This window comes from Morone saxatilis, unplaced genomic scaffold (genome assembly GCF_004916995.1).
Source record: "Morone saxatilis isolate NCDOM2014 unplaced genomic scaffold, NCSU_SB_2.0 Contig24, whole genome shotgun sequence".
In the NCBI taxonomy this organism is placed as follows: Eukaryota; Metazoa; Chordata; class Actinopteri; family Moronidae; genus Morone; species Morone saxatilis.
This window is the reverse complement of record NW_023339807.1, coordinates 16,311,826-16,326,386: the sequence shown is the minus strand read 5'-3', so window position 1 is coordinate 16,326,386 and position 14,561 is coordinate 16,311,826. Positions and strand designations below refer to the sequence as shown.

Sequence of the window (14,561 nt, the reverse complement as noted above, 5' to 3'; positions counted from 1 at the left end):
CAGTTTATTTATATATATATATATATATATATATATATATATATATATTTATTTATATATTTATATTTATATATCGTCTCGTTCCCTATCTAATATGGCTCCTGAGTACTTTTTGAAAAACATATATAAAAACAAAATAATGAACAACACTTCTGTTAGTTTTGTTTCACCCTTCCAGTCAGTCTTTCTACAAATAATGGCACCGCTGTATATGGCAATATGGCAAATTTTGTTACAAAATATGGCTGATGTAGGCTATCACATAATTGGAACAGATATTTCCCACTTAGATTTTTAATTAAGTAATCATATTTAAGCTATTTATTACAAGATAACACTAATTTGAATAGCCTAAACACGTTATATACTGTTACTATACTTTATACTTCTAGTTTTATGTTTTGTAGTTGTATATCTAATAGTTAAATGCAGAAGGGTGATCTACTCCCATACCTTTGATGAGGGGTAAACTCTACAGGCACAAACCTCACACTGTCACCTCATTTTTACTCCCTGTCCTGATCCCCTGACTCCCTCCTCCACTTCCTCCTGATCCCCCACCACCCCCTCCCGGTATGAAATGTAGCTGCTCAATGGTGTTCTGCCTTTTCGCTGCAAAAGCCATCCTCCTGGCGCTGTGGCCCCCTAGTGTTCCCGTTCCCATGACTACCCCAGCCCCAGGCATCTCCCCCGCCCAGCCCATGCCCCCACTCATGTGCCCCGTCATGCCCGTGCTCCTCTCCTGCTCTCGTCCGGATGTGGGGTGAGAGTTCATCTTGATCATGTGGTGGCGGTCGAGGGACGGCGTGGCGCAGACGTTCTGCTGGGACTGGGCCTTCTGCTGGCGAGGCAGCGTGGGGACAATCCCTCCTGTGTGGGCGTACGGATCTACAACCCCCATCCCACCGACCCCCATTCTCTCCTCCAAATGGTCTGGGGACATGAGCAGCCGTTCTTGTTGTCTCTCCTCTCTCCTGTCCTGCGGCTTCCTGGTGAGGGTCTGCGTGTTGGAGTTCTTATTGGAGGCAGCCATGGCTTTGTAGTACTGGTGTTGCTGGTTCTTGGACAGCCTGGACAGAGTCCCCGTGTTGCCAGGGACATCACCCATGTTGAGCAGCTGGTCAGTGGACTTAACTTTCCTCGGGGGCTTGGAGAGAGTGTCGTAATTGGGGTTGTACTGTGGCTCCGGGGGATCCAGAGGGTAAGGATTGGGGGTGGGTGAGGCAGGCATGCCAGAAGGCGGCGGCGGGATCCAGGGACGGACTGCGTGCCTGGGGAGGGTTCCTCTCCCACTGAGGGTGTAGTCTCCACCCCAGTGTAGGTGGTGCTGAGAGGACTGGAGGGCCGGCTGGGCGGTGTGAGGCCGGCGCTTGGTGGTGCAGTAACCAGACGAGTACTCATCGAGACCTTTCTCTGGAAGCCAAACAAAATTTCTCTGAATTGTTTATCACCACAGTAAATAGCATCAGCACATAATGACGCATCCTGCTCTTTATGCCATAGTGTCAAGAGTGTCACCGTGCTTCAGTACTGAAAAATGAAATAAAACAGCTGCAGAAACAGCATTGTAAGGGGAGTGAGGGGCAGACAGACTGAAACATTTGTCCTTATTTCACGAAAATGAAGGTACTTACCGAGGCGTTTGAGTGAGGAGTATCTGTTGAGCTCAGGCTTGGTGGCACTCTCATAGGAGGGCGGCAGCTGAGCCAGGTTGTGCAGGGAGTGGTGGAAGGCAGGCTGGGATTTGGTGTTGTTGTGTTTACTGGAGAGCAGGGTGCCTCCAGCTGCCAGCTGAGCATTGTTCATTCGAGGGGTGCGTTCTGCAGAGACCACAGGGAGAAAACAACTGCGTGTTAAATGAGATTTGCTCCTCTGGATATAGCGCACTGCACGCAGAAGGGTGTGAATTTGCTAACATTCACTGGAACAGACAGATTTTAACGTGCTTTCAACACCAAAACAAGCAACCGAAGCAATGATGAATTAGTCTACTTTTGAGCTTAAATAAAAAGTAAATGAAGCATTGTGGTGATTACATGTAATTTACATAGGAGGCCGGCTTTCACCAGCTGCCTTACCAATAGTTGCGGTGTGTTTGGGGCTGGAGCCTGATGAGTGGATGAAATTGTGTTGCAAATTGCCCACTGTAAGTCAAAAGAACATAAGGTAATCAGCACAAAATGGATGTCAGGCAGTTTCCAGTTCAATGGTGCTTTAGCGTAAAAAGATCAGGGCAACTATAGAGATTTAAGTAGCTGCATTAGTTAACCTTAACATCATTTCACATGCACAGAGCTTTTCAACATCACCATGTAAAGCATACATATTCTAAAAGCACTAATCTCCGGATTCCTGTACATTTAACTACTTGAATGTTGAAGTGGAGGCCTAATATTATCACACAAAGAAGACAGAGGTATGTTTTCTCAGTGACCACAGCCGGTACAGAGAAATGATCAAGATTTAATTTTTTTTGCACACCACCATTGAGGATTCAGTTGTTGTTTTGTTTTTGTTTTTTCAATAACCATTAACATCGTATCTTGGTGGTGGAACAGATACAGACGTGACAAACACGATGTGCCTCGGCATACAGAGGATGCATTTACAAAAGCTCTAAATGTGCCTCTGAGTGTGCTATTCATTAAAGCTGCAAAAAGAGACCCTCACATCTGTTGTCCTTGCTGGGCAGTCCTGGGGCATAAAGATTTTTCGGAGCTCTCCCCAGTGTCCCCTGTCCGTCCCCTACAGCCAGAGCCACGCTGTTGTTTCTCTCATCCTGCTGGACCGGGCTCGACTGGTGCCGCAACATGTCAACCAGGGCTCTGATGATATCGTAAACACAAGCAAAAAGGAAACACAAGATAAAATAGGTAATAAAATACTGGCTATATGACTGACTATCATATGACAGCAAATTCATATTGATGAAACACGTCTAACACTGTGAACTTAAGTCACGTTTTAGGTCTAGCACTTTTGTAACAAGGGTTTATTCATATTTGTCATTATAAATATTGTTCACATGGTATATTATTTCGTACAGTGGAGTGATTCATATTGATAAGCAACAGATCAACCATATCCATGCGAGGATGAAGGCTCATCTAATGTGACAACAATTAATTAAACATCCATTTTATAATTTCCAAAAATATACTGTATTTCAGTTGTGTAGGAATCAGCCACCTGTCAATGGTTTGGATATAAATTTGTGCACAATGATGATAAACAATACACTATATATAATTTGCATTCTTTAAGGGATCAACCAGTGTTCAATATCAGTCTGCAACCATCATCCTCCACTACTGTAGTCCAAGAGCGAACAATGTGAGCTGTACAATAATCGAAATGCAAATCTTTATGCCAAGATTACGGGCCATATATGAGATAAAAAGCCCAGAGGAATCAAAACAACCATGATTTCTGCAGCAGCCACTCCATGAAGATCAAATATGTTTCAACTGATGACTAACAACATTATTCTGAGCCCAGAATGATGAATCTGGGCCATTTATGGAGTCCTGAAAACCTAATTTCATACATACAGTATTCATACATGGAATGAAATAACAAATCCAGCTGTGAGAGATGATAAAAGAAAAAAGAAAAATTTCAAAGCCTCACCTGGGCATGTTGAGGTCCCTTTGGTTGGCTTCCTGTTGCACCTTGTTGAAGACCACCTTGATGCCCACAGCGACAGCCACCATGAACACAATAACTCCTCCAATGACGAAGCCCGTGTTGTGGCTCTGCTGCTTCAGTGGATCAAAGTCTGGGTCTGGGTCACCTAATTCCTCTGTTGTGATCATAGAGTCAGTCTGTGGCTTGGCCCAGTGTGGAGAGTCATAGTTTTTACAGCTGTCCTGCTCCAATTGCCGACTTCGCTCTGGACAACAGAAGCGGTAGTGGCAGGTTCCACAGCAAAAGACGAAGGTGTCCTTGGAGCAGTTGAAAGCGCTGTCAAAGTGTCCCATTACGTCATAATAACCCCGACATACATCCATCCAAGCATCCATCAGGCGGGGTGGAATGGGCGCTACCTGGGCAGCGCCTAAGGGAGGTGCAAGGGCTTCCGCTGACGTCACATTCTTGGGGAACATGACCTGGGGAAGGGGTTTCGGAGGCACTTCCAGAACTCCCTCTGAGGTTTCTGGAAGTTTCTCAGGGGTTTTGGTCCTGCCCTGGAGAGCAGCTGGCCTGATATTGGCCTGCATGGCAAGGAGCAGGAGAGAGGGGCTGGGGCCTGTCTTGGGCTGCTCGGTGAACGGCCTCCCTGAGAGGTCTGTGTGTTGAGGAGGGGGGGAGGGAGAGGTCTCCACAACAGTGGTAAGTGGGGCAGTAAGGAGGGAGAGAAGGGAGACAGCGAGGACTCTGAGATTGGTGGTGGGCGTCATTTTTACATGACTAAGAGATCTATTTTCTGTTGTTGAGTCAATGCAGTTGCAACACTGTATCCGCTTTTGCAGTTTAACCCACTAAAATGGCATGTGAAATATTCAAGTAGCATGTACAACCTACTGGATATTGATGATGTATCAGTAGTTTCATTCAGTAGAAACTGAGTATTTATATGGTGTAATAATCGAAAAAGTCAGGAACAATACAAATGAAAAGGACCAACACTATTAAAATCAGTTGGTAGGTTTCAATAATTGTTGATAATGGTGTTAAAATGGTTTTAATTTACTGCTAGAAAGAAACTCTGAATGCGTAATGACTTCATCTTTTGCCCTCCAAAGACACCTCTTAAGTCTAGAACACTAAAATGGATGCATCTTTGTAAAAAGGACAAATTGAAAACAACAATCTTCATGCTTTTAGTCCTAAATGCCTTGTTCTACATGTGCCACTGAACAAAAGAACAAATATCTGACGTACTGCTGGATGGAATAATTTTTCTGTAACCACAAAGGCCAGTAAAAATTTGTAGCACGTATTTTCAATAAAATATGGCAGTCCCATACATTCCTGTGCTGATCGTGGCACTTGAACAATAGTCTATGGCCCGTATTCTGTCAGATGTAAACAATCTGTTTTGTTCATTCCTGGATGACTATTTCAGCCTGGCACTACATATATTAAGAACTGGCACTTATTTAAGCTGTAAGCAATTCTTTTCTGGAAAAAATTATGAAATCTATAATTCTTTTCATATATTTGGTGTTTTTTGGCATTGTAAACAATTAAATTGTATTAACTGACTGCACCACTGATGAAAACCGCCTATTAATAATGCCTAGTTTCTCTGGAGCAGGGACTTATCTCCATGTTAACTTGTTTTAGGCACTCATCACATCTATAGACACACCACGTACTTTATCTCAATCTTTCTATGGTGGGATTAATGTGCATCAGTACTTGCCTGGCACGGACTGTTACTGTGATTTGGCCGGGGGTGATAATGAGGGAGGCTCAGCTTAAGTGCTAAAAGACTGTAACATCTGAAAATTAGGAGTAAGCATAAACCAAGGAAATGACTCCCAGCCTGTAAAACACATTGCAAAATGAGGCAAACGTCACAGAATTGAAACGTTCTGTATTCAGCTTTTAGGCACAAAAAGTCGCCTGTGTCATTCAACTGTATCACTAATTAGACATGAACTGAATGGCGCATTGCTTGTGTGACATGTCTCTCCAAGTAAAATTATTCCTGATTTGTCTCAGAAGGTTCAAAGAATATCACTTTTGTTGAGAAATATGTAAATGTGTGAAGTTATTGTGTTGGAGGTGTTGGCAATAATAGACAGAAGCAGATCTGTCTCCCACAGAAATTATAATTATATGTAATTATCAAAAACGTCCCTATCTGTAGCAGAGAATGTAGGCACAGATGGGGGAGACAGAATGCTGAAATCACCGAGGGCTCCACTTGTTTCAGTTACATGCTCCTCTGACCTTCTGAGGAGAGTTCAGCAGAGGAAAAATGAGAGACACAAAGCAGCAGTTCTCCCACTGACTAATGTTCCAAAAGAGCGCTCTCTCTCTTCCTCTCTCCAGGAGAATTTCTCCTCTGTCGCCTCTGAATGTTGATTGAATATTGATTTCCAGAATTGTCTTTGGGGTTTACACGTTGACAATCGAACCTGGAAGGTGTCGGGCCGAGCGTCCACTGCAATACAAACGAGAGACATGATCAGAAAGAAGCTCTGCGACCTCTTCTCCTCACTTATTGACACTCGTGCGTGCACATTTTGAGTGCGCACAATACAATCATTTTTATTAATTGCTTTATGTGTGTGTGTGTGTGTGTGAATTCCGAGAGGCCGAGTGTGTGTGTGTGTTAGCGTGCCTGTTTGGTTGCAGGAGGAACACGCTCCTGAAAAGCCAATGATAGAGAAAGAGAGCACAGGGATAAATGCAGGGTAGGGATTTAAATGAGCAAAGAGATTGTGGCGAGCGGGAAGAGCCAGAGGTATAGATGCAGAGACGACCATGAGTGGGAGGGCGGTGTGTGGGTGGCACAGAATCAAGTACATTTCTCCCAGCACTTACCAATACAACATAGCACATCACACAAACAGCACCACCAAACAGATCTGCAAATACAGTCAATGCCACACACAAGAGGAGTGCTAATCAAGACTGTAAATCAGCTGCTGTTAGAGCAGTTAAAGGGGTACAATCTGAAACTGTAAAGAGGCTTTGTGTGTGTGTGTGTGTGTTTGTGTTTGTGTGTGTGTGTCTGCATGTGAGAGACTATAGTAGACATTCTGTAAACCTCCTTGTAGTCTTTCTCTCTCCTTTTATTCCTCTTGCTCCCTCCTTCTCCTCTTTCTCCCTCGTTCTGCCTTTCTCTCTTTCTCAGATTCTGTGCGTGGGTTGAGGCAGCTAACTCTCTCAGAATAGCACTGCAGCTCTGTCTGTGTGTGAGTGAAAGAGGCAGTGAAAGAGAAGGGAGGCAGAATCCAATCTACACCCATTAACCAAACCAGATTTCAAAGTCACATCTGCCCGTCCCTTGCTCGACAAGATGACACTGATGCCTTTGCATTGCATCTGCGAGCGCTGCTCAACTTCCATTACCATATTTTCTGCTCTGACTCCATTCACTTCACGGGGACTCTGTGGTCAGATATCCAAACCACTCCCAGATAAATGTGCAAATGCAGCTTTCTAACAATGCACAAGATTTTAAATTCTAATTATTCCAGATATTAATTCAAAATACGGAATGTCAGTCGTCCTGCAGTCTTAAACCTTGTAGTCTGATGCATATCTTGCCAGCAAAGTGACTCAACGTACAAAAGAACCAAATGTTTTCCTGTTGGTATCTCTATACTGTGCTGCTGAAGCATTGCAGTAAAGAGAGCGAGGATGGGAACCAAAGGGTGAAGGGCACACATTCAGAACTGTAAAGATGCATCCATGAGTTACATGGCCACTGGAGGGAGAACAAACCATTTCCACAGATTCCTGGCACTGCAATCAATTGTATCTAAAGGCAAATGAACCAAACGGCGCCCTTACTTTCATTGCAAGATGCTGACCAGCTGTGCAGACGGCTGGGCATGCAACAATTTCAACAGGTGTTTGTTGGAAATGAAACAAAATGGCTTCTTTTTTTTCTTCTTCTTCTTCTTTACAATCGCTGTTGCAAAGCGCGCTGTGATGTGAATCAATGAGAGGAGGGGGGAAAACATCCTAAATAGAAGTCATGTTGACGCAAAAGACAATAAATGACAGTGAAAGACGCGCAGCAGCGGTTTGCTTTGAGTCTTATCAGTAAAAATATATGCTGCGCAATGACTCCGCATCAGCCGAGTGGTTTTAAAACATCGACTCCTCAGACTAAAAGCCACCCTTCATTAGGTTAATAAGTTGCAACTTGCAGTGAACAGGCATGAGGGTTATGGACATGACTTGCATGTATCAGTAGGCTAAAAAGTGCGTGGGTGTATCCGTGCCGGTGTGTGTTTGTGTGTGTATGTGTGTGTAGTCCGGCTGGATGCGTGTGTTATCAGTGGTCTTAATATCAATATGTCCATAATGTCGCAATGTGCTGGCAGTTGTCGATTAAAGTGTTTAAGTGATGAAAAACATGTCTGCCCAGCATAAAGCCTGTGTGGATGTTTTCTGTGGCGCAGCTTTCATCCAAATGTTTTGTTTGACAGCCTCCAGCACAGCTGATGCGTCTAAACAAGATGCCCAAACTCGTTTTCCATACAGACAGAAAACACACACAATGTAGGTACCACACAGTTTCACCCGCAATTCGGTAATTGATGTTGCATTTCTAAAAGGTGCATAATGTCGTGTCTTACCTGTGCGTTGCTCTGGGGTTTTGATGCTGGAGAACAGCGCTGGGAGAGCCTGCGCACTGTATCTCAGCGTTTCTCAGATGGCAGCCTGTTATTGTAGCAGAGGATGATCAGGACAGCGCGAACTGTTGCCGGATCTGCCACCTGTTTTTTTCCTTCTTTCTTTTTTTGCCCCCCTTTTTCTTTAAATGCCCGTGTTTTTTTTTCTACAAGTGCTGCAGATCTCAATCGGTCTCCATCCGGCTATTGTTAATCCATTATCGCGGCAGAAAGAGAGAGAGAAAAAAAACGCGAGCAGGAGAGAGAGAGAGAGAGAGAGAGAGAGAGACAGGGAGAGAGAGAGAGAGAGAATCAGTGCCCAACGAGATGTTCTGAGATTTTCAGATACATGTGACAAAGGCAATTTAACTATGCACTAGTTACAGTTACAGTGCGGTTAACTATCCAGGAGAACACGCAGTAATTCAGGTGTCAGACGCTTGAAAATGCTCGCCAGAAGATTTCCGCTCAATTTAACTTTTTTTTTTTTTCTCTCTCCTCTCTCCATCTAGAACTGACTGAGGCTGGTTCCCTTCATAATTTCCAAGCGAGATGGTTTACACCGCCTCACTGCGACTGGCCTCACGGAGGTCCGCCAGAGGGGGAGCGCTGTGATTGGTCGGTCAGACTGGTGCTGATGAGACTCTCAACTCCGCGCTGCTGGTCAATAGGCCCATTCAACTGGTGGCGATCATCTGTATTCCCCTCTCCCCTCTCCCCCCCTCCTCCATTTCACTTCACTCTTTAATTGAATGACCCTCACGAACTATATTTTCCTGGCAAAAGTACACATACATCAGTCAGGACATGCTCTTTCAAAAGAAGTCAAACGGAGGGCTGGGAGAAAGCCACAAAAGGGGTGTGTGTGTTTGTGTTTTTTTGTGTGTGTGTGTGTGTGTGTGGTGTGTGGTGGTGTGGTGTTGTGTGTGTCTGGTGTGTGGTTAAAAACAACTTTACAAAATTAAATCAGCCGTAAATTCAGCGAAGAACTCCGAGCATCCAAAAGCTGTGCTAAGGTTGTGTGTGTGTGTGTGTGTGAGTGAGGGAGAGAGGAAAAAGAGAGACACGGTTGCCACAGCAACTGTGTCATTATGTTGGTGGCAATTATGAAAGCGATGAAAACGGGGAAGGGGAGAGGATTGGCGCAAAAAAGCTCCAACACTGGAGCGTGAACGAAACTGTCAATTAGACCCGGACCTGCAGCGGTAATTCAGAGGGGTTTTCTTTAAGTTGAGGACGAGCAGGGGGGAGGACAGTCGAGGCAAAGCGAGAAAGAGAGTGAAGGAGGAGAGAGGCAGAATGAGGTTTGTAAGAGAAGGAAGTTGGATCTTGTTTTGGCTTCATTCCACAGTCACGTACAGTTAAAGTGCCTCCTCACGATCCTCAGACCAACGTGCACATGAATGAAACCGGATTCACTTTGTTTTTTTCAGTCAATTTTAAACCTGTCTGGAATCTGTGATCAGACCTAAAGGATGAATCATAATTAACACCGCTGCACTCTGTGTGACACACTCCCTTTACACCTGACCCACATCAGACCAGACTCATTTTATTCAACCAAAGAAATGTCAAAGTTGGCTTTTCAGCTGTCTTTCTGTAGCAAATAAATAATAATAATAATAAAAAAAAAATGGGGGAGGAAATGCCATAAAGGTGGACTGCAGGTGGGAAAGGAGGTAAGCTCTTTCAGAAATGGGGGCTTGGGGAAGGTGTAAAGGGTTACGTGGAGCCCCAGGTGTCTAAGACGGGCCTGATAATTACCTGTATGGCAGGCTGCTATTTCTACACAGGTGGGTGGGCTGCTGCATGTCTGTAGCAGAGGCTAGTGCAGCCCTTCATTAGATGCTCCAATGACGCTGTACCGTGTGCACTTTCACTCACTGGTTTGCTGGGGTGGATGCAATTACTGATTTCCTCATAATGGTTATTCCATCACTGCAGAACAGGAGACCACTATAAACAAAATGAAGTGCACAGTAAAAGCCTCAGCCGAGTATCCACTAATACACCTATAATAAACAGTTACGCATGCAAAACACCAGATAAAGAAAAAAACAAAAAAAGCAAATATGAGTCATTTTTCATTTCACTTCTTGTATTTCAATGTTTTATTAATTTAAATAATTTAAAATGGACATAAAATATCCAGCCAACAGTCTGCACATTGACAGGAGTTTCAGGGGCACCTTTTCCATCCAAATTAACACAGTGCTTCAGTGTGTTTCCTTGGGAAATGTAGGCCCCGCATGCATTTAGAACAGAGAGAAAACCTGCCCACGAAACCCCGCCAGTGCAACGGGTCAGGAGACAAATTCTATCAAACGTGAACGTTTCCTACAGATGTCTTCTCAGGTACCCACATGGCTGGTCGGACAGCTGGGTATTTGAGAGCACAAACTGCTTTGTAGGGAAACAGGGGTAGTTTCAACGAGTCACACCACTGTATGGTTAATACAGAGAATAAATGATTCATTTGTTTTTTATTTATAAAGTAGTCTGGCAGCCTACCCTGTTCCCTTTAAGCCACTGATCTAGGTCTTCACACACAACCACAAGACAGCTGAATATGGACATGTCAATTATAAACAACTTTTGAAAATACTGGACAGTGAAACAATTTTAGAAAAACTTAAAAAGGGGCTGAGATTCCATGAAAAACAAAACAGATCTTTTATCCAAATGCTAACTCTTTCCATACCTTTACTTGATCCAGCTCATAATACGAAAAATACAATTTAAAAAGATGTTACCATTTTGCGTGATCGTTGACAACATTTCTCTCCCAATAGTGAACCCACCAACTCCTTGCATAATTGTTCAGCGACTTCTACCACTATTTCCTTTAAGCTCAATTTGAATACCTGACTTTAATGAAAGGAACATCCTGGTTTAGACTCATGAGTGAGCCCGGCTGAGCAGTACACAGTACCATCACAGCGGCATTTACCAAGAAACACTTTAAAAAGAGTTGATATCAAGTCTGAGACAATAGTGGTTATGTCTCATTACTGGACAGAAATTAGAGGCCATATTTTGCACAGTGAAACCCATTCCCTGTATTATTCATTCATGCTAGGCCGAAGGCAAAATACAACACATAGCATGGTTTCCACATTGAAGGTGTTGTCTTTCCTTTAAAAAGAGGAACAGATATATTTTTCATCGTGTCTGTAGGTATGGAATTAATTAACAAACCTGTAATGCCAACAGGACAAAGTGGTGGCAAGACAGAAGGTAGGGTATGAGTACAAAGTGGACAGTCTGGATAGGTGGTAGAAAGAGTCAAAAAAAAAAAAAAGGGAACAAAAACATCATCAGCACACTTCAATATTTATATTTACACTCTCTCGCGCTCTCACACACACACACACACACACACACTGAGAATTTCGCTGAGGTATTAAAGTCGCCTCAATGCACGCTTTTTGTCTGCTTTCTTTTTCCCTGCTACATTATTAGTGCTACTACTACTGTTGCTATTGCTGGTGGTGGTACTGGCTCCGTTAGCTCCATTACCCAGAGCTGCTGGCACAGCTGCCGCACTGGGTCCTGCTCTCTTTGTGGGGTCACCTGCGTGCTTCTTCGGCTGTGGGCCGTCATTAGGGTCCTGAGGTGCCCCCGAGGTCCCGCCGGGCCCGCCCATGGCGTGGATCTCTGTGAGCAGACGAGCTCGGGACTCATATTCTGCATAGTCCTCTAACAGCAAGCGCCCGGCCTCTTCGTTCAGAGCCGACTCTGGATTCGGATGGATGAGAAGACACTTGATCGTCTGTGGGGAAATGAGGGAGATGGAAATGTAAAAAGAGTGGAGGCAACACAGCTGACACTCCAAACATCAAAGACTGATGGTCCCTCTTACAAGTAAGACATGTCGGAGGCCGAGTTCTGCCTTCCAGTCCCTCTTCAACACGTTGACACAGATCTCTCCCTTGTGACCCACGTTGGGGTGAAAAATCTTGGTCAGGAAATACCCCTTGGGTGGAACCGCAGGGAAGTCCTTCCCGAGGACCAGGCGCATTCGGAAAACGCCACCAGCAAATGGAGTTCCCTCTGTCAAAGCATAAAGAATTAATCTCATGAACAGTATGTCCTAACTGTGCCAAACTCGCCCCATAAAAAGAAAGAGGGTCATAGAGCGGCAACTGAGTCAACTAACAAAAACACAGAAAATGTTACATCCAAGTCAGCCGCCGATCAGCTAGTTCAAACTCCGTGTCTTCATCATAACCAGTTTGAGTTATGAAGAAAAACTGTCACACACACGAATGAATATGATCTAATGAAATCTAATGAAAATGACGACTGAAGGAAGCATTATGTGAGTTTTGGATGCTGTTTGTTAGCTAATATCTCATAAAAAATCTGATATAAACAGTATGAGCACCTAATAAATCAAACAAAGTTGCTCTGGCTCTTCAAGGACTACTTTACAATAACGAGCTCTGAGCTCACAGTGACACGATAGCATGGACATTGTTGGCTGTGTGGCTGAAGTGGGTGATCTGTCTCACATGTAATTAAAAAACCATCTACAAAATCCAGAAATATATCCTTTACACAATAATGTACATTTTTAAAGAGCCATGGAGAAGAATCGTTTCCACTTTGTAAAACAGATGCATTGATGTACATCTTAAGGAGTCGTTTGCCTGATGAGTAAATTATGCAAAAAAAAAAAAAAAGTAGTTCACTGAGGCTGGTGGCGGAGCTTACTGTTTAACCGTGGATAGTTAACCACCGACTGCCTTCACATAGTGGAGCAGACAACTGTGACATCTTAGTCATCATAAGCCAGAGAGGTAAACAGAGGCAAGAGCTGTTATTACCTTAAGGTGATGATAAAAGGTTGGTCATCAGGTGAAACCTCTTTTCACTGGCAAATAGTTATCAAGCTGTTTTACTGAATGTGTAGTGGTCGGACGGCTGACACACTGTAGGATGCAGGATGACGCGTAAAACTGGCATCTTAAAAGCCAAAGAGGTCATAGGAAATTGTAAAAGTAGTTACCTGAGAGTGGATGTGATAAATGTATTACATACAGCTGATTCTAGCTTTTTTAAATTCACATTTAAAGTGTGTGGTCTACTAGAATAATGTGATTGTTACCTGTTGTTTAAATAGCAATTTAACCAGGGTTTTATGGAGAAGTGAGACAGTATATAATGCTGAGAAAACTGTCTCGTGGATAAACAGAAACAGATCTCTGTACTGAATATACTGTTACGACTATTAACAGCATATTCAGCATCGTGCAACCATTTCTTACTTTAACTTACACACAGCGAGGTGCAGACCGCTGAGAGCATCAGTGGAAAAAAAATCTAAATTAGCTGTGTGACATGTTTTAATTTTGAAGCGTCTCATCATGACCAAATACGACACCATATTTTAATCCTTACCCGGTCCTTCAATGGACGTGTGCAGTTCAGTAATGTCTTCTTCACTTGGGTAAATCTTGATCCCCTCAGGTGGGTCTGCTGCTAAAGCTGAAACCTCTTTGTAGACCAAGCGAAGAACATGAGGAGGCAAATTCTCCACATTGGAGTTCTGTGACGGAGACAGAAAGACGGTTTCATCGATTTGGGTCGCACATATGTACAAACACAGGCCTGCTGCGAAGGGGGAACCTCAGTCAGGTGTATTATGACCATGTGGAGTGAAACGGTCATGCTGTTTTAACTTACTGACTGAAGGAAGGACAGGAAGTTCACCTTGTTATGTCTGTAAACTGTATCTTATATACTGATAACGGCTTAAATAGACTTTTTTTTAAATGCTAATATTTCACCAGCATATCACCTTAATACCAAAAACATATACAATGCAAGCAAGTATTGTGGTTGTCCTTTCTTAGCATGTGCAACCCGTTTTGCACTTTTTCTACAGAGAAGATACCAGATTTACAAACACTAGTATCTGTTTAAATAAAGCTGTATTAATGCATGTAGTCATTGGCTGCGATCCTAATTGGGATGCACTGCACGCTTTAGCTAATATCAATACATTGTGTGAACATTAAAACAAACCAACGCTACGTTTGTTTTTGATGAAGAACACACACAACTACTCGGTTTTAGATAATAAAAACAGACAAACATGAACTAAAAGTTCAGCGGGCAAGAAACAAAACCAACAACATAATCGATTATGAATTTTTCTGTTGCTCACGTTCACACACACACACACACACACACACACACACACACACACGGCGTGGTTTTTCTGTGTTAGGTTGGTCTTCATCAGTTATTGCT

General features: G+C 43.5%; 2 protein-coding genes across 2 annotated transcripts in view; both read right to left on the bottom strand.

Annotated features, from left to right (window-relative positions):
* Positions 1-83: 83 nt before the first annotated feature.
* On the bottom strand, positions 84-8,515 carry LOC118335444 (protein shisa-7). Its single transcript, XM_035671722.1, has 6 exons — positions 8,268-8,515; positions 3,631-6,115; positions 2,671-2,825; positions 2,079-2,144; positions 1,635-1,820; positions 84-1,413 (listed from the first exon to the last, which is right to left on the bottom strand). The coding sequence occupies exons 2-6, from the start codon at positions 4,398-4,400 to the stop codon at positions 488-490; spliced, it is 2,103 nt and encodes a 700-aa protein (XP_035527615.1). The 5' UTR covers positions 4,401-6,115; positions 8,268-8,515; the 3' UTR covers positions 84-487.
* A 1,876-nt stretch (positions 8,516-10,391) lies between these two features.
* The window catches only part of ube2s (ubiquitin-conjugating enzyme E2S), a 4,974-nt gene continuing 804 nt past the window's right edge, over positions 10,392-14,561 (bottom strand). The window contains exons 2-4 of the mRNA XM_035672975.1: positions 13,707-13,854; positions 12,166-12,356; positions 10,392-12,075 (exon numbers count right to left, since the gene is read on the bottom strand). Coding sequence (XP_035528868.1) covers positions 11,707-12,075; positions 12,166-12,356; positions 13,707-13,854 — 708 coding nt within the window. The 3' untranslated portion in view covers positions 10,392-11,706. The remainder of the gene's footprint in view (positions 12,076-12,165; positions 12,357-13,706; positions 13,855-14,561) is intronic.

What these genes read in the sequence shown, in the direction of transcription:
- LOC118335444 (XM_035671722.1), bottom strand. Translation starts at nt 4,400, where the DNA reads ATGACGCCCACCACCAATCTCAGAGTCCTCGCTGTCTCCCTTCTCTCC. An exon ending in AGGGACCTCAACATGCCCAG is followed by an intron (nt 2,826 to 3,630) that starts GTGAGGCTTTGA and finishes CGATATCATCAG; the next exon opens with AGCCCTGGTTGACATGTTGC. An exon ending in CTCCTCACTCAAACGCCTCG is followed by an intron (nt 1,414 to 1,634) that starts GTAAGTACCTTC and finishes TTTGGCTTCCAG; the next exon opens with AGAAAGGTCTCGATGAGTAC.